Source organism: Pogoniulus pusillus, chromosome 4 (genome assembly GCF_015220805.1).
Source record: "Pogoniulus pusillus isolate bPogPus1 chromosome 4, bPogPus1.pri, whole genome shotgun sequence".
NCBI classification, from domain to species: Eukaryota; Metazoa; Chordata; class Aves; order Piciformes; family Lybiidae; genus Pogoniulus; species Pogoniulus pusillus.
The window spans coordinates 33,567,700-33,587,994 of NC_087267.1; the positions used below are offsets into that span (position 1 = coordinate 33,567,700).

Consider the following 20,295-nt stretch of genomic DNA (forward strand, 5'->3'; position numbering starts at 1 on the left):
TCTGCACTGTTTCTCTGCTCCTACCCCCCCACCAAGTACTTCTCAGCTCTTAAATTTTGGTGACTGAGTTCTAAAGAGAGGAAGTGAAAATTGGTTTTAATTACTGGTTACAGATGATGCTTGTCCTTTCAAGCTACTAGCTGTTGGCTAGAAAACTGGAAAAAACAATTTAGTGTTATTAATGTTGTTTGTTTTCTAAACTTCTTAAGTTCCTCCTCTAATGTTTTTGAGTGTTCTGACCATGCTGAGAAATGCTGCTCTGGCTTAAACAGCATGTGTGTGTGTGTGTGTGTATTGTATGTATGCACCTTTATTGTGATTGCTGGTGAGGACTATTTGAAATGCCTGCTGTGAAAGTTTTGAATTGTATGTTCCTCAATAGTAACTACTTGAGAGTTTGGAACAAATTCAGTTGTATCAAACACTGCACTGCTGCAGCCAAATTTCCCTTAAAACAAAGGTACATTGGCTATCTCAGCTTTACAGAGTTTGGATTTTTATTTAGCCTTTTGGACTGCTTTGTTGTGTTTTCACCAAATTCTCTATGCCTATTAGCTAGGTGACTTCGGGTTTTTCAGTACCATGTAGCCAAGTGTCAAAGCAGCAGTACTGGTTCTGGAAGAAGCAGCACATTTTGCTTTAAAATATTTTTATATATGCAGCTGAATGAGTGTGGTTTTGTTCCTCTCTAGAGCTAATGCAAAAGCAGGATAAGATCATAATGCTTACTGGGACTGCTATCAGCAATGCCCAGTGATTTCAGCAAACTAATTCATTTTACTGTTGAAGTCTCTGCAACTTCTGAGCAGCTTTAAAACACCTACTTCAGAGTCTGTCTTTGAAATTCAGCTGAGCAGAAGCCTTAGGCTAGAAATGTACTGCCTACTTGTTGTGTGAAATAATATTTTAACTTTGCTGAGAAATACTACTTCTAGAAATCAGCTTTTCATTTTATGCTTGTATTCCTCAAGAAAACTTTGTGTGCTAAAGCAATTGAACACAAATATTCTCAAGCTGAACATATGTTAATATCAAAGCATTTTGAGGAGCAAAACACTGTACAGTACCATCCACACTCCAAATAAAGGATGGGGAAAAAAGTTGTAGTCTGATCCATATTGCAGTTAAATGTACTAGAATCTTGCCTTCAAACGAGTAAGTTGTATAAATTCAGTGTTAAATTTAAAAGTTCAAAATTTTGGTATAGGAAAACTTAGTCTACCTAATGTGTGTGTTTAAGGTAGCGTTGTGATTATATTTTTAGCATTAAGAAATCAGCCCTGTTCAGTGTGTGGGGTGGACTGATGAGGGTACAGTGGGCAGTGTAGCTAAGCAGGCCAAACGATTTGCAGCTACTGCTGAGGAATGGGTTCTGCTGTTTGTCCTTGCCTGCTCTCAGTGGTCTCTGTGCCCTCGTTCCTGTTTGACAATGTTGTGAACCAGTTCTGTTCACTGATCTAGTAGCAAAGTGAATCGTTTTCTGCTGAGCTGTGAAGTCAATTTACTGCATGATCAGACGAGCATCAGTCAGTACCAGGAACAGTGGAGGACTGTGTGCCAGGAGCATTGAGTTCTTAGATTGTTAATTTGTATCATGTGCCCACATCTGAAAGCTGAACAAATTGAACTTAATAATTCCCTGGTCTTTCAATATTAAGTTTAATATTATACTTTAACTGTAATTTTCTCTACAAAATACAGTGTCTGAAGTATCTAAAAATTAAGTGCATTTGCCGCCAGTGTGAAAACAAAGAGGTTTTGACAGAATTTATCTTGTGTATACAGTAGCATAAGGTGTTGTGAAATTGAAAAAGTCTGGAAACAACTAATCCCATTTTGAAGGCATCTTACCTTTCAGTTTTCGCTTGAAGTGCTTTTAGAGAACTGTTTCTTTCTTGTTAGTATGTAATTTATTTTAAGTCTCTAATTCCATTAGTGTTTTGGAATAAACCAAACAAACCAACAAAAAACCCACCAAAACCAAACAAGAAAGCCTTAACCAAAACAACATTTGGAATACTGTTTGTCTTCTGACTTCCATGTTTTAAGTTTTTATTTTTCCCTCTCTGGTACTATCAGTCCTTTGAAAAAGTGGTTCCAATTTTGTCTCCCAAGAACAGACACTCCCCAGTTTGAGTTTTCTATTTATCTTTGCAGTTGCAAGTAGCAGTTCAGGGCTGTCTGCTACTTCCCATTATAGATCTTCTGATTGCTTTTTGCTGTACAGCCTTTTGTTCCTTCGGGGATTGTTACTGTCTTGGTCTCAAAGTGTTTCAGAAATAAAAATTACCTCATTTCTATAATTTTTGCTATATAGAATCCTAGAATGGTTTGTCTTGGAAGGGACCCTAAAGATCATCTAGTTCCAACATTGCTGCTATGGGCATAGCCACCTCCTACTAGACCAGGTTGCTCAATGCCCCATCCAGGCTGCCTTTGAACACTCCCAGATTTGGAACCTCCACAGCTTATCTGGACAACATGTTCCAATGCTGTGCCACTCTCACAGTGAAGAATTTCTTCCTAATGTCTAATCTAAATCCAGCTTCTTCCAATGTGAAGCCTTTTCCCCATGTCCTAGCACTACATGCCTTTGTAGAAGGTCCTTCTCCAGCTGTCCTGTAGGCTTCCTTCAAGCTGCTCTAAGGTCTGCCTGTAGCTTTCTCTTCTCTATGCTGATTAACCCAAATTCTCTCAACCTGCCTTCGCAGGAGAGGTCCTCTAGCCCTCTTGTCATCTTTTTTACCCAGGTCCAGACCCACTCTTAGATGTTTCTGTGTCCTTGTTGGGGATTCTCAAGAGATGAACAGAGTACTCTGGGTAGGGTCTTGTGAGAGTGGAGTAGAGGGGGAAAATCACCTCCCTTGACCTGCTGGCCACGCTTGTTTTGATGCAGATCAGGACACCGTTGACTTTCTGGGCTCTAAGTGCATGTTGCTGGCTCATATTGACCTTCTCATCAACCAATACCCCCAAGTCATCCTTCCTAGAATTGTATTTTCTATCTGTTCTTTGCCCAGTTTGTGTTTTGGTGCTTGGGATTGCCCTGACCCGTGTGCAGGCTGTGCACTTGGCTTTGTTGAACTTCATGAGATTGGCAGTGGTTCACCTCTTAAGCCTGTCAGTGTTACTCTGTATGGCAGCATCCATTCCTTCTAGTGTGCTGACCACGCCACACAGCTTGTTGTCACCAGCAAAGTTGTTCAAAGTGCCTCAGTTCTGCTGTGCTGCAAAGAAAGATGTGAAACAGTGCTTATCCCAGTATTGACCCCTGAGGAACACCTATTATTGGTTGTTTCCAGTGACATCAAGCCATTGACCAGGACTCTGAGTCAGATCATAAATCCAAAGATACAGAGTTGCATTTACAGGTGAGAGGCTTCTGTTAAGTATTTATCTGATTTCAAATGTGCACACCATTTTAGCGACTTCTCATGATTTGGGATGGTGTATGCTGATGAACTGGTATACTTGATATGTGTGTACATAACAGAGCTTTTGTAGTCTGATCAAAAGTTGTGTATAATGAGCAGTAAATGACTTTTCGAATTGCAGAGTGGACTGTACTGAATACCAGAAAAAGAATTAATTTTATTCTTTGGTTATGAGCTTTTTTTCCTCCTTGTGAAGGTTTTACAGAGGTGTGTGAAAAGAAACACCAGTGTTCTTGACTTAAATGGTTTAGTATGCTTACCTTTTAAGATTTTGAGTACTTATGTAGTCTATACCAAGTTAACCATATTTTTACAATCTATTTTGAGTGCAAACCTTTTGCAGAATTTAGCATAGATTTGCATTCCATCTATCTGATTTTAATTGTGTATGTTATCTGGAGTTTTTGTTGCTGTGCAAAGGCAGGGGGGATGGAGTGAAAGGGGAAGTCAGATAATATTCCTTTTTGTAGAAATGGAAGTCACCAGTTTTTGAGGTAGCTTAGTGTAGTTACAGATTCATACCAATTTTTGTAAGTACTTCAACTGGTAATAATGGAAAGGAATAGCTGAATGTTCTGTGATGACAAAGAGATGCTGATCTCTGGTCTTCAGGCTTTCTTTGGTGATTACAGGCATGGTAAAGTATGAGAGAACAATTTGGCTCTTGCCATGGTAAATAGCTTCTTGCTTTAACCAGTGAATATAAATTTCCACCCTTTCCTTGCTATATGCATAAAGACACAGATCTAAGTGACTGCTTCCTATGAAAGTCTGAGCTCCATTTTGGAAAAAGTGAAGTGGGTTGACAGTAACCTACGTTTCCTCCTGCCTCACCTTGCTGCAGCATTCAGTATTAGAATTCCATATTTTCTATGTTCTAAATAACGTATTGGTTTGACTTCTTTATCCGTCAATGCAGCAATGAATTTCCATGTTTGGAGTAAGCCAATTTTTAAAATGGTAAATCGGAGCATATTTAAGAGTATGAAATACCTTTAGGCTCTTGGATGCTCTTCAGTTACATATTCCTGTAGTGAGCAAGAGGGGAAAAATGGTCTGGTTTGTGGTTCATATTTTGAAGCTGAGATTTCTAAACCTGTGTTATGGAACTTCCTACTGTTATGGACAATTTCTTATTTTTTATTTCTCTGTGGATGGACCTGGTGCCATAATGGCACCATTACAGAATCCCAGAATGGCAACAGTAAGGGTTTTTTGTTAGGTGATGACATGTCACTCAAGTACCCAGGCACCATCAATGAAGTATTTTCAGGACTCCTTTTAATGTTTGAAGTAGTTGGTTGTATGCTTGCTGCTGCTTTCTTTCATCTTTCCACACTCACTAGATTTAAAAATTTCTGTGGCAGAAAGACAATGTTAACAAAGAACTGGTGAATATTGCATCTGTTAAATTAAGCAGTCCTGTTCCAGAGGCCCAGGCTGGTTTTGCTAATGAAAGGAGGAATTTTCGTGAGGATACTGTGCCCTTTGGTAGTTGAACTCTGTTAGCTAAAAGTGAAATTATGCTTGGAGAATATGCTGTGTTAAATCTGATTTGGAGTGAAGGAAGTCTTTGAAGCTCTTAACTATGTGGATTAGGTTAAGAAATCCTAGAGCCCACTTCCTTGTTTAGGCTGAGTAATAAATGAGTGACCTCAGGACACTCCTTCCCTCCCCCTAACTTAAGAAAATAGAACCTAGAGAGATATCTAGCTCACCTGCCTCCACTTCAGAAATCTCAGAGGTATGCAGCTGTCACAAACCTCAAGAGGCTCAGAGACAAGTGCCCTAATGGCTTGTTCTTTACATAATCTGCACCTTCTCTATCCGTATCCAGACCTCTTAATTGTCATCCGGGAAGTGTGATTCTGTGTACCAACAGTTATCATGGGGTTTTTTGCTTGTATTATTTTAAGGACTTTTGTGATTTACTTGGACTGAGCATTACAAACTGAGAATTATCTGCTACAGGATAGTGTCTAACAACTCTTGTGAATCTGAGGCTACATAAAAATGATCTATTTCATTGTAAGACTGAACTTCGCTACTTCCCAATTTATGTGTCTGAACCTGCTGACCTTAAATTGCTTGTTATGAATATAATTTTGTGTTGTAATATGTATGGTAATTTGATTTATCAAATTGTGAAGTGTTTTCAAATTCTAGACTTCAGGACAGTGTAGTGACAAACTTTCTTTGGCTACCAAAGGGGAATGTTAATCTTAGAAAGCACTGCAACACCTGATCCCTGAACCAGTACTGTTTGGCTTTAGGCAAGTACAGTTTGTTTTCAGTTCAGATTGCATATTTTGTAAATTTGAAGCTAGTTTCTGTTTTGTGAGGTTTTGGTATGAAATGGGTAGTTGGTTGTTTGGATCAGGTGTTTGTTGTGTGTTTGGTTTTTTTTTTTTTAGTTTGGGTGTTGTTTCCTTTACTGTTCTTAAAGTAGTGCAGGATTTTTTTTTTAGCTGTTGCCATATGTATTTCAACAGTTTATTTAGTTCTGGAAAAAAAACCTATATAGAGCCATCTGACAAGGTAGGTTCTGGCAGTGGCATCTTGTGAACAACTTGGTGATGATGGCTGATTATTCATTGACCGTTTGTAAACCCCTTGTTTGGCAATGTTTGTTGACAGTTGTCGTGTAATGTCTGAACTTTCTGGTATAGTAATTGCTGATAACAAGTTAAAGGGTGTGACTCAGGATTGACTCATGAAAGAAGCCTTGGAAAATGAAGGGTTTTTGTGATTTCCTCCTTCCTAGCTTATTTGTCAGTCATAATGGGAATGCAGATGTCTCTTACTACTTGGTTTCAGTCAGATATGTGTTGTTGATCCTTCATAAGGGTCTCTGGTCTTTGTGTGCCAAGATGAGGCCTTTGACCTCAAATCCTGATCTTTAAAATGTATTTGCTATATGAAAATACTTAGGATCTTTTTTTTTCCCTCTTAACAGGTGGGAAGGAGAAACCTAAAACCAATGCAGAAGAGCTACAGATTAAAAAAGTTAAGAAGAAAAAGAAAAAGAAACATAAAGAGAATGAGAAGAGGAAGCGTCCAAAAATGTACAGCAAATCCATTCAGACCATCTGCTCAGGATTGGTTTCTGATATTGAGGAACAGGAAGCCAAAGGCATCATAGATGATCATCTTAAGGATTTCAATGGGAAAAATATGGATCTCAAGAAGGACTATGAGTCCAAGATACCAGAGAACAGTGAGTTTCCATTTGTCTCGTTAAAGGAGCCACGGGTTCAAAATAAACTCAAAAGGCTGGACACATTGGAGTTCAAACAGCTGATTCATATTGAGCACCAGCCTAACGGAGGTGCATCAGTTATCCATGCCTACAGTAATGAACTCTCCCACTTATCTCCTGTGGAGATGGAGAGATTTGCTGAAGAGTTTGTGGGTCTGGTTTTTAGTGAAAATGAAAACTGTGCAGCTTACTATGTAATGGGTATTGTTCATGGGGCAGCTACTTATTTACCTGACTTTTTAGACTACTTTTCATTTAATTTTCCCAATTCACCAGTGAAAATGGAGATTTTGGGAAAGAAAGATATAGAGACAACGACTATGTCAAATTTTCATGCTCAGGTAAGAGGTTACACATTTTACTTTCTAAAGTCGTATGATGGTTTCTGAAAACTGCAAATGGGTTTTTTAGAATGCAGTTGCTACTAGCTGTGCTGTGTGGATGATCCAGAAGACTAGAAACAAGGGTATTCTTTAAGAAATAAGTTCTGCAGTCTTGAAGACAAGGACCCTGACTGAGACACAGAGTTGGATTTTATGGAGGAAGGGACATGTTTTCATGCATGTGTGTGTAGGTTTCTCTGGATTTGTTTCTGTGGCTGAAGCTTAACTGAGTTTTGGGGGGTTAAAATTGATTTAGCCACAGCTGTCTGTGTTCTGTAGTTTATCTGTATGAACTTACAAAACTGAAATGCTTTGATACACTCCATGTTATACATGCAACTTGTAGAGTGCAGTTAGTTGTTTCTGTAGTTAAAGGCTTCTCAATCTATCCTTAAAGGAGAATACCACGGTGAGTTAAGGTAGCTACCATCTTGCATTTCCAAGTTATATTCTCTTGAATGTTGTTTAGTTATGTGGCAAAAATGGTAGGCAGCTTTTGAGTCTCCTCTCTTCTTGTTTTCTTGAGAGAAACTACTATATACTCTTTGAAAAAGAGCTACTGATTAACGTCTCTGCTATTTGTTACCTTGCTGTCATAGGAATGTTACTGTTGCATAAGAATTGTTTTAAATATTTTCAGGAAAAAACAATTCAAACCTTCTTAAATTGCTGCCTTGGTGATGAATATTATGTAAAGCCTGTGTAGATATTCTGAAAGAATTTATGAAGAATCTTAATCCCGTTTTTCATTATAGGAGCTTCAGCTCACAGTTGCCTGTTTAACTCCCTATTTGTGAATTTACGTCTTGTATGGAGTATTTTAAAATTATTCTTCACTTTTCAGGCAGTCTTGGAGAGTTCAAATATAAGTTATGCTGTCATCTTTCTCATCCAAAACATACCTTTTGTTTTTTTCTTCCGTTACATATAAGCATTTGCATGGAACACAGTTGCTTTTATGGACAGATTTCAGGTGTGTGTTACGCACAAGGATATGCAGAACTGAGTGCTGCTGCAAGAGCACCTTTGCAGTGCTGGTTAAGAAGACATCTACTACCATGGAATATAATTATTCTGTAAAATATATTTGTGGTTATTTATTCCCTTCTCCACCTCCTATATTTAAACAGAATCTTTACTTCAGTAGTAAAAATTACAACACATGCTATGGGCAGCCACCCAGAGCTGCTCTGTCTTAGGTAATTTTGTATAAAAAACAGCTATATTAGTTCTTGTAAGTATGTTCAAGTCTAGCTTGATGTCTTGGGGAGTATTAATGTAATCATGAATGTGTGCTGGTATCTACCCTAAAGAAATAGCTAAGAAAAGCCCGATCATTTGTTTAAAATAATGGAATTATTATATTGAAAACATAGATCAATTTGCTATTACAATGGTATCATTGATATCTGTAGTTAAATCAATCCTATGATCATCTGGGTTTACATCATGATTTCCCATTTTTCTGTAAGTGAAGGAGGAATAGAGAGAATGTGGTAGATGGAAGAAACCAACCTCTGTTACTGCTTTCAGCTGGGCAACTTCATAGTCTGTCGTCTCTCCTGTATTTTACGTGACTGTGGGTTTAGTTCTGGTGTATTCCTCTGTTTTCTCTGGTTTCTTGTTAGTTTTGTATCATTTTGTCAATTGTCAGAGTTTGGTTGCTTGACAGAAAACATTTGGCTCCTTTTATTTTTGCTGCTGTGAAGAGTATAGTGTGTATAAGTAATGTGTGTAGGCTTATATCAGGCTTACTCATATAGTCTTCTGTACAGCATCACTGATTCCTGGAAGACTTAAATCAGTGTCTTGGTTGCCTAGCTATTGATTCTATTTTTCTTTTCTTTTTTTTTGGTCTTGCTCTGGCAGTTTACTTTGTCTTGCTACAGTTGAAAGGTTTTGTTAGCTTAATGCTGTCCTTTCTGACTGGGGCCCATGTCAAAGATGTCTAGGACAGAATATAAGTGTACTAATCACAGTGCTGCTGTGTCAGAGTGGTCATCCTCCAGGGGTATGGTAGGACCTTTTCTGAATTGGAGAGCTGTGAGTTTTTTCTGTGATTTTAACCTTTAGATGGTTTTGTGTGTGTGTTTAAATTTCTGGTTCATTAGTGTCAGTTACTATTTTTCCAGCTTTTCATCTCCCCCTTCCTTTACAAAAGGTACTAAATAATTGCATAACTTGTTACATTTTGTGCAAATTGTTGGTGCTCTCCTGTCTTGTTGAGTTTTTCGTGAATCTCTTAAAAGTATTCTAATGTCTTGTTGCAGTGTATTTCTGTGAAAGTTAAAATGTAGTTTTCCATTCCTGCACTGGAAAAAGCTCTGTGCTGCTGTGTTCCCTTGTGTCTGAGCTGCCTCAGCAATCTCTAGCAGTTGTATAGTCCCAAGTGAGAGGTGAGTCAATTTCTGATGTCTGAAGTAGGAAACTGGTTCTATCAAGGTTACTTAGGGTGCCTGTCTCAACCTTTTTTAGTCTTAAGAAATTTAGATGTTGCTTTGCTAATTTTAACTCAAACACCGAAATGAAGCTCACTTCAGTACACAAAGTTCTTTGGTTGTTTTTGTGACTCATTGTAGCATGTCATCAGTTTGATCAATTTAAGTATGTAAAAAGATCTGAGAAGTATATATTGAAACACAAAAAAACCCAAAATGGTCTGAACTAAGTCTGAAATGGAAATCATTATAATATTTTATCAGTGTTACTTATATATTTCTAAAGTTGATTCTTTCCATGCTACCCTTGTGGAATGGGTTCTGAATTAAGACATTAATAAAGTTATTACTATGTATTTATTTACAATGAAAAAATATTTTCTTGTTTACAGGGTCTTTAGGCTCGGTTGTGCAATTAGATTACAGAGTATGTACAGTACATAGGGCAGTGCCAAACAATTTAAAACAGTTTAGCAAAACTAGCAAATACACAGTAGAATTTTGGGGATTCTCGTGGTGCAATATGCCGCTTGCCCGCTAGGGGCACTCGAGAGACTCCTTTCCACTAAGCCAGAAGGCTCAGTCATGATTAGTTACAGAGCAAACAGAACCAAAGCGAAGAGCTTCATGTACAGAGAGGCTTTTTAGAATATTTACTCACAAAATAGTATCTGTGTATTTCGAAGGTTGTGTTGTAGTTCCAGTCATTACCCAAAACACTTAGGGAGGGATGCTCTTGGTGGTATGGTAACTGTTGGAAGCTTTTGGAGTTTTGCCAGGACTCTCACAGGTTGCTGGGGCTTGCATGGCCTCCTGAATTGATCTTGGTCCCTCTCGAGCAGATGGTGATCCTCTGGGCTTGGGTATGGAGGTTTTCAGGTGTGCAGGCAAGCACAGTGTCTTGCAGGTTTGACAGTAACCTGTTTTCTGTCACCACGCAGGCTGCAGTGAGGTCTCTTGGGGGCACTTGTCTCTCCTGGTTGGCTGTTGTTACTTGCTGGCAGAGTTGTTCACGCTAAGGTTGGCCATGGGTTTTGGGCAGCTTTTAGCAATGACTTACTGCTTATGCTGTAAAGTCACTTGTTCCTCTCCCTGTTAAAATGAGGCACAGCAAAATTTCCAGGTAGATGAGTGAATCATAGAATCAGTCAGGATTGGAAGGGACCACAAGGATCATCTAGTTCCAGACCCCTGCCATGGGCAGGGACAACTCGCACTAGATCAGGCTGTCTAGTGCCTCAAGGATGTTGCTAGGTCTCGTAGGAAAAAAAATTAGAGAGACAAAAACCCATTTTGAGCTTAGGCTGGCCACTGCTATTAAGAAGAATAAAAAATGTTTCTATAAATATATTAATGGCAAAAGAAAGGGCAAGGATAACCTCCACTCCTTATTATGTGGAGAGGGGAATATAATAACAAAAGATGAGGAAAAGGCAGAAGTACCCATGTTTCACCACTCTAGAGATCAGGATGTGGTATGGGACAATGTCAAAGGCTTTGCTGGGGTCCAGGTAAATGACATCACTTGGTTGCCCCTCATCTATTAATGTTGTGACCTGTTCATAGAAGGCTACCGGCTTTGTCAGGCAGGATTTGCCCTTGGTGAAGCCATGCTGACTGTACTCAGTCCCCTCTTCAGTATTCATCTGTCTCAGTAGTGTCTCCAGGAGGATCTGCTCTGTGATCTTTCTGGGCACTGAGGCTGACTGGCCTATAGTTCCCTGGTTCTTCCTTCTTGCTCTTTTTGAAAACTGTGGTTCTATTTCCCCTTTTCCAGTCAATGAGGACTTCACCAGACTGCCATAACTTTTGGAATATAAGAGATGGATTTAGCAACTGTATCCACCAGTTCCCTCAGCACTTGTGGTGTATCCCATTGGGTCCCATCAGGAGAAGTGAGGCCAGCAGATTGAGGGAGGTGATTCTCCCCCTCTACTTTGCTCTGGTGAGACCCCACCTGGAGTTGTGTGTCCAGTTCTGGAGCCTCCATTACAAGAAGGATGTGGATGTGCTGGAGCATGTCCAGAAAAGGGCCACTGGGATGATCAGAGGGCTGCACCACCTCTCCTGAGGACAGACTGGGCAAGTTGTGGCTGTTCAGTATGGAGAAGAGGAGGCTCTGAGGTGACCTTATTGTGGCCTTTAAGTATCTGAAGGGAGCCTACAAAAAAGCTGGGGAGAGACTTTGCTGTTAAGGAGAATAAAAAATGTTTCTATAAATATACTAATGACAAGAGAAGGGGCAAGGACAGCGTCCAGTCCTTATTAGATAGAGAAGGGAATATAGTGACACAAGATGAGGAACAGGCAGAGGCGCTTAACACCACCTTTGCCTCAATCTTCAGTAGTGGGACACGTCTCCAGGACAGCTGGACTCCTAAACTGGCAGATGGAGTCAGGGACCAATATAGTCCCCCTGTAATCCAGGAGGAGGAAGTAAGAGACCTGCTGAGTGTCACTTAGATCCTCACAAGTCCATGTAACCAGATGGGATCCATCCTAGGTTGCTGAGAGAGCTGGCAGATGAGCTGGCCAAGCCACTCTCCATCATTTATCAACAGTCCTGGCTCACAGGAGAGGTCCCCAAAGACTGGAAGCTGGCCAATGGAATGTCCATCCACAAGAAGGGCCAAAATGAGGAACTGGGAAATGACAGACCTGTCAGCCTGACCTCAGTGTCAGGCAAGGTCTGAAACAGGTCATCTTGAGTGCCATCACAAAGCACCTTCGGGATGGCCAAGGGATCAGCCCCACCCAGCACGGGTTTAGGAAGGACAGGTTGTGCCTGACCAACCTGATCTCCTTTTGTGATCAGGTTACCTGCCTGATGAATGTGGGGAAGGCTGTGGATGTAGTCTACCTGGATTTCAGCAAAGCCTTTGACACCATCTGCAACAACAAGGTCCTGACATAGCTGACAGCTCATGTTTTGGACAGATTCACTCTGATATGGGTCCAGAACTAGCTAGAAGGCCTGGCCTAGAGATTAGTGGTGAATGGTGCCACTTCCAGTTGGCAGCCAGTCACTAGTGGTGTTCCCCAGGGATCAGTGCTGGGCCCAGTCCTGTTCAGTATCTTTATTGGTCCAGCATCAGTAAGTTTGCAGATGACACCAAGCTAGGAGCAGGTGTTGATCTGTTGGAAGGTAGGAGGGCCCTGCAGAGGGACCTAGACAGGCTGGATGGGTGGGCAGAGGCCAATGGGATAAGTTTTAATGAGGCCAAGTTCAGGGTTCTGCACTTTGGCCACAACAACCCCAAGAAGCGCTACAGACTGAGGACAGAATGGCTGGAGAGCGGGTAGGCGGAAAGGGACCTGGGGGTACTGATAGATAGTAGCTGAACATGAACCAGCAGTGTGCCCAGGTGAGCCAATGGCATCCTGGCCTGCATCAAGAACAGTGTGGCCAGCAGGACAAGGGAGGTTATTCTTCCCCTCTATTCAGCACTGGTCAGGCCACACCTTGAGTCCTGTGCCCAGTTCTGGACTCCTCAATTCAAGAGAGATGTTGAGGTGCTGGAAAGTGTCCAGAGAAGGGTGACAAAGCTGGTGAAAAGCCTGGAACACAAACCCTATGAGGAGAGGCTGAGGGAGCTGGGGTTGTTCAGCCTGGAGGAGGCTCACGGGTGACTTCATTGCTATCTACAACTACCTAAAGGGAGGTTGTAACCAGGTGGGGGTCAATCTCTTCCAGGCAACCAGCAACAGAACAAGGGGACACAGTCTTAAGTTGTGCTGAGGTATGTATAGGCTGTATGTTAGGAGGAAGTTCTTGCCAGAGAGAGTTATTTGCCATTGGAATGGGCTGTCCAGGGAGGTGGTGGAGTCACCATCCCTGGAGGTGTTTAAGGCCAGGCGGGATGGGGGTCTGGCCAGCCTGATCTAGGGTAGGGTGTCCCTGCCCGTGGCAGGGGGTTTGGATTTAGATGATCCTTGTGCTTCCTTCCAACCCTGACTGATTCTGTGAATTGAAGACTTTCAGGTTCTTCAGGTGGTCACAAACCTGATCTTCACTTACGATGGGCAGCTCTTCTTCCCAGCCCCTGTCATTATCTTGAAGTATCAGAGCTTGTTGTTAAACAGCAAAGCTGTTTTGAAGTGGCAAAGCTTCCTGATCCTCAAGGCCAAAGCAAGGTGAAGCATGACATGGCAAAGTTGTTACAACTTCTGGCCCTATTTATCAATTGCCTATGTCTTTATTGTTCCATTGGACGACAAATATTCACCAGTCAAAATGGCACTTTGCCAAAACTAACCATATTAGGTGAAGCCAGGGGCTTGCTTTACCCAAATTTGGAAAACACAGGCAGATGTATGAGGCAAGTGTATGTACCTTTTTTACCACAGGATGTAAACAGAAGCAGAACAAGTCTGGGCCAGTCAGGTCCTCAGTGGAGGGCGAGCGGGGAGGATCATGCCCTGACAAGCCAGGGCACACATTAAGCTTATTTTGGCTTTCCACGACTACTACTCAATAATTTCCACCCTCTGTTTTGTGAAAGATGGGGGGTGGTGGTGGGTTTTAAATTATGCATTTCTTCACTAAATTCGATGCTAAGAGGCAGATTTTACAGTAGATTATATTGTTGAGATAAAAAATGTTGGAGTCCTAAATCTGCATCTGTAGAAGTCTGCTTTCCTCAAGTAATTTACATAGCTTTCACAACTGTAGCATTACAAGTGCTTCCCGATGTATCAGTGTCAGACAGAGGTAATGCAGTTTGACTTGTTAGGGGATTAGAAGTAGGCTTGTGAGAACAGTTAAAGCAGGCACAGGAAAGAGGATTTTCTGTTGGAACTGGTTCTGTCTGCAGAATAAGCTTTTAAATCTTGAGGAGAGAGGAATTAAGAGTTTTTGTCACCTGGCATGGGCCTCTGTTTTAAGTACTCTTTAACCTTTAGATTTTTCATTTGTTCAGTGGAGCAACTTTGTTTCTGTGAACTATCTGTATGGCTCAGTCATACTGTTTCTATGATTGGGTGCAGTGGGCTTCATATGGGTGTCCTTGTAGCCAGTAAGTCACTCTTTCAGGTGGTGAAAGCCATCCTCTGTAGGTGCATCCCTGGGCTCTGTCATCTGTGTGGATGGCAACAGCTTCATCAGTTACTCAATAGCTGTGAATTTTAATTTTCAGAAAGATTTTGAGGAATGTAGGTAATCAGCTTTTGCCACCCATTTGCAGTTTACATCACTTCAATTAAGCTATTTAGTGCCACTGAGTCAAATGTCTCTTATATTTTGAACTCATTGATGTGTCTTCATATTGGATGAGTATAAAGTGTTTTTGCTTTGCAAATCCCCGCAAGTGCACACTGCATTTTTAGCCACAGTGCTTAGTGGACTGATTTTACTGTGTTTCAGTCTTGTCTCAGAGGCAACTTCTTGGTACAGGTGAAGTCAAATGCTAAATAATACCCAATGATTCCTTGTGCTTTAAGACAAAATCGACTTCTGTTGCCATGTCTGACAAATTATTGACTGATGTTTGCTGGATCTATGTGATTCCTCACTTCCCAGGGGAACCTGGTGTTTTTGTTTTGGTGGGCTTCCCCCCCGCCCCTTCTTTGTCATAGAATCATAGAATCAACCAGGTTGGAAGAGACCTCCAAGATCAGCCAGTCCAACCAATCCCCCAGCCCTAGCCAGTCAACTAGACCATGGCACTAAGTGCCTCATCCAGGCTTTTCTTGAACACCTCCAGCGACAGTGCCTCCACCACCTCCCTGGGCAGTCCATTCCAATGTGAAAGCATTCTTTCTGTGAAGAACTTCCTTCTAATATCCAGCCTATACTTCCCCCAGCACAACTTGAGACTGTGTCCTCTTGTTCTGTTGCTGGTTGCCTGGGAGAAGAGGCCAACCCCCTTTTATGCCAGTCCTTCTGCTAGTCCTTTTATTCCTATATTGAGTGGATGAGGCAAACAGTTTGCTTCTCTTACAGTGTTCTCTGTATTTGAAGGCTACGATACAGCTCTCTTTTTTTTCCTTCCCTAGATTAAGTAGTTTGGATTATTTCGGTCTGCTGTTCCATGGTTTAATCTTTCTTGGTCTTACTTCTTTCTCGTTATGCTCTCTTCAGTTATCCTCGCTTAAAAGACAAATACAGAACTGAGTATGGAGTGTCTGCCTGGTGTATCCCTGTCAAGGAGTACCAGAGATTGCTTCAAGTGTATTGCAAATTAGTGCTCTTTGTTACCTATTCCTGCTTTTTTTCAGAGCAGTATGTTATTTGTTGTCACAACAGCTCCTGCTGAGGAGTCACTCTCCTTTTTGTGTCTACGCAGTTAATTATATATAGCTGAGTGCAGTGATTGGCTTTTGTTCAGTGAGTTGTATCCTGTGTATTTTAGATCCCTTCTCCAGTTAATCAAAAGTCTTCCTGATCCGTTCCTGTAGTAAGCTTGCAACTTTGTGAAAGCTACAGGCAGTGCAAGCATGCGTTGTGTCCAAAGGAAAGATCCCTATGGCATGCAACAGAATTGGTCGTTTCATATTGGTCTAGTTGTCTGGATAGGGCTGTGTGATCAGTTGGACTGGATGATCTTGGAGGTCTCTTCCAACCTAGTTGGTTCTAAATAAATAAATAAAAAAAGTATAGGGAGTATGCCCACTGTCTGCTATTACTAGGTGACATTTGGATAACAGTTTTGAGAACATTATGCAAATATTGAAGTGTCTGTTGGTGCTCTGAAAAAAAAACTGTTCTGGTATAGAATGAAAGGTTGATTTGACTTGATGTCATGGGGTTTTTTTGCCATGTCCACATTTATTAGCTTTTACAATCTTATAATTTCTAGGTGGCAAAGACAGGAGTATCTGTCTTAAAATCAGCTTAAAAATAGATAACTTTTTTCCCCTAGAAATTGAAAGTAGGCTATAGTAGGCCTGTTCAGTTTCAGGAAAGTCACTTATATTTTACATTATTCAGCAGGCAGTTGAACAATTTGTTGAAGTGAGCCTAACATCCATAGCAGCTGCTAGAGAATGTCTGTGATGATTCTCAAACTGGTTGGTGAGCTAGGTTTCTTGCTTAGAATTTGTTCCCTACTTTTAAGCTTTTCAAATGTGTGGTTACTTACTAAAAAGTTCTGATGATCTGTAGCAACTGCTTGCTGTTACACAGGTTCCCCCAAGTACAGCTTCCTCTGTGGTTTTTTTTTCCTAGATGATGAAAAATGAATTTTATCTCTGTTCAAGCATAGGTACTACTCTTTTTAAGAATCAGCCCATCCACAAGACTATGTGATATTTTTCTGACATCTTGTCTTCCAAGCTAAAAGAAGTTTACCCTTATTAAATACTATTGAAGATGATTTCATGTGGAATGATATTAGCAGTCTTCAAAATGGGCTCTTTTTTTACCCCCTCTGCTTAGAAAACAGCTGTTGTGATTGCTTAGCAATTTCAACCAGTAAATATCAAGTGGCAGTTTTGTGTTGCTCTCTTTTGTCATGTACTCTGTATTAAAAACAAATATTTTGTACTGGTGGATGGGATATATATCTGGGTGAACCATGTCATAGGTTTTCCTGAGTTAGAACAGTGTTACAGCTACTTGTGCTTTCACAAGATAATTTCTTCATACATCTATCTAATTGATGCTAGTCTGCATTTTCTGTTTTTAAAAAGAGTCTTTGTTAACAAACTGCTTCACTGTTTCTCTGCCACTGCAGTTCAGAATAATAGGTCATCTTGCTTTGAGAAATGTCTGTCTGTCCATTGTATTATTTGAGGATTTCAGTAGCAAGGTGAAACAAAGTGATAATCAATTTATAAAAGGACACTGATGGAATAGTAAAATCTTAGGAATGCATTTTCAGAAGCTTCCTATTGGGAAGTGGTGCCTTTGTTCAAATTAAAGCTTTAATGATAATGTGCCACCTTTGAGTAATGCTGGAACTGCTAAGGCATCTTATTCTGATACAAAAATCTGACTTGAGGAAAAAAATGTATGAAATAACATCTGGTTTAAAAGTAGACAGTAGCCAAGTAGATTTACAAATGTTTTTTTAATTTGGGGCAATTCTGATGAATCATAGAATCACAGAAATGTTCAGGTTGGAAGAGACCCTTGGGATCACCAAGTCCAACTCATAACCCTACCCTACAAGGTTCATCCCTAAACCATATCCCCAAGCACTACATCCAAATGACCTTTACACACATGCAGGGCTGGTGACTCAACCACCTCCCTGGACAGCCCATTCCAATGCCTGACCCATCTTTCTAAGAAAGATTCTTTTCCTGGATGTCCAGTCTAAACCTACCCAGTCACAGTTTGAGGCCATTCCCTCTTGTTATGTCACTAACTGCCTGTGAGAGAAGGCCAGCACCAGCCTCTCCACAGCATCCTTTCAGGTGGTTGTAGAGAGCAGTGAGATCTCCCCTCAGCCTTCTCTTTTTCAAACTAAACAGCCCCAGTGCATTCAGTTGCTCTTTGTAAGATTTATTCTTCAGCCCCTTCACGAGCTTTGTTGCCCTCCTGCACTTGCTCCAGCACCTCCACATCCCTCTTCTATTGAGGTGCCCAAAACTGAACACAGTACTCAAGGTGTAGCCTCACCAGAGCTGAGTACAAGGGTCCAATCACCTTCCTACTCCTGCTAGACACAGCATTTCTAATACAAGCCAGAATGCCACTGGCTTTCTTGGCCACCTGGGCACACTGCTTGCTCATATTCAGCTGCTTGTCAGTTACAACCCCTATGTCCCTTTCTGCTGGACAGCTTTCCAGCAACACTTCTAGCCTGTAGCATTGCTTGGGGTTGTTAGTTGAATATTTGGTCAATGAGATTCTGAAGCTTCAGAATTGGTTCGCATTTGAAACTGAAAATCTACATAAGCATTTAAGGATTGAAAAAAGTGGACAAGGAACAGAAAAGCTTTTGTGCACTAAATAAAAAATGCAACATTGCTTCTTCACAAATAGAGCTTTAGAGGAGTAAAAGTGAATCTGAAGCTAGATCTTTTCAGTTCTAAGATGAATGTGTGTGAGTGCACTGCTTTGCTTGTGCACTTGTGTAATGATACCTCTGATCACCAAGCATATTTTTATGGTGATTTAATGTTGTTGTTGGTCTTTGGTGGAGTTATTGATTTTTTTTTTTTTCCCCAAGTTTGGGGGATTTTAGTTTTTTATTTGTTCTGTGATGACTGCTTTTCCAGACTGCCTGGTTTTAAAACTGAAACTTTTATTATTCTTGTAGTAAAATGTTGGGATTTCAACTGGGAAAAAAACCCAAACAAAACACAACAAAAGCCCACTCAAGAACCCACAAAAAAGTGACAAAACTGTGCTATATTAAAACCAGGAAATCAGTTGTGACTTGCCCCAGTGCATCACTTGAAATTTATCTCTTTAAATGCTTGTTTTTTTCTGGATTGTTTCTTCCAGTTCATGCCTTTTTCAAACAGAAAATGGAAATATGGTTAACGGAAGTGACTATGCTACATGTTCCGTATTTGTGGGGTGCTAATGGTCAAATAATGTTTTTATTAGTTTTTTGCATATACATTCAGAGTTGATTTTCAGATTCTTTTAAACACCGAGATGTTTATGCAAAGTACTGGTTTAGTTTTTTTAGAGCTCCTTAGTTAAAACAGCAAGTTAAATTACAGTGAAAAGTTACTTCAGGGCATACTAGTCACAGAAACAGAAGTTTCCAAGTTTCACTAATTCTGAATTCAGTGGTCATTGTACTGTCATAATTTTCCATTACTTTGGTGCATGAAAATGACACAGTCTCCTTTTGTGTGTTTTAAGGTGACTTACTTGCAATGTAAGCTACTTGAGAAGAAAGAAGTTCGGCTATGTTGTATTGATTCAGTTATGTTGCTTGTTTGTTGTATTGTACTGCATAAAAATGGCAATTTTTGAGGTGTATGTAGATCAATTCTGATCCCATTGATCCCATGCTAGGAAAACTGACTGTCACTGATGCCTTCTTTGATTCTGCTTTTAGGTTGTTAACTCTTTATTTGAGCACATTAGTAACATTCTAAAAGCATAGCCATTCAGTAAAGTGTAGAATTACATTTGGGAAGACTACCTGATGAATGGTATATAATAGTTGATTTATGATCAGTGTGTGGTTTTCTGTTTAGAATTTGAAGTACTACTGATTTTGGTACGTCAACGTTGTGTTTGCGAGCTCAGAAATACATAGAGGATGTTTTGCTTCATATGGACAAACCAAGTAAAGGATCCTAATGGCAAATAGAAAATATTGCTGTTACCTAATGTGTAATAGGTTATTGTGGTGGTGTCCTTTAAGAGGATTCATTCTGGTTTTGACTAAGCATCCATGGAAGGTTGGGGTTTCTTTTGTCTTCATACTGTTACATAGTAGGAGTCCAGTTTCAGAGTGAGGAGAAACTAAATCTGTTTGCTAGCTAGTTCTTACCTCTAAGTATAACTTGACCTTTTTATGTAATTGTTTGCTACTTCTTTAACCTAAGCAAAGATAGTGTCATTTAAATAGCAACCCCTGGCCTGGGTCTGGAGCTTGGGATGTTGCAACCCAGTCAGTGGAAGAAATTAGATGAAAGTTGCTTTTCAATGACAACAGCTGCTTCCTCTTCAACATTCCCTCTTGTTCTTTCTGGCCAGGGCTTAGTCTTTATGGCCTATGTCTTTAGTTCTTGTTTGCATAATTTTCTAAAATAAATTGTCCAGGTAACTTGTGTATTAAAATCAGATCAGTTCTCTAAACTAGCTCCCTCTCCACCACCAAAAAGCCTAATGCTGGCATAGGAAAGAAGAAAAAGAATGCAGATCTTTC

General features: G+C 40.4%; 1 protein-coding gene across 2 annotated transcripts in view; it reads left to right on the forward strand.

Annotated features, from left to right (window-relative positions):
* The window catches only part of RSBN1L (round spermatid basic protein 1 like), a 51,875-nt gene that overhangs the window by 18,502 nt on the left and 13,078 nt on the right, over positions 1 to 20,295 (forward strand). Inside the window, exons 3-4 of one of the 2 annotated variants that reach the window (XM_064142548.1) lie at positions 6,391 to 6,651; positions 6,970 to 7,034. In XM_064142548.1, coding sequence (XP_063998618.1) covers positions 6,391 to 6,651; positions 6,970 to 7,034 — 326 coding nt within the window. Of the gene's footprint in view, positions 1 to 6,390; positions 7,035 to 20,295 lie in introns of both variants that reach the window. The other variant, XM_064142547.1, reaches the window with a different exon arrangement.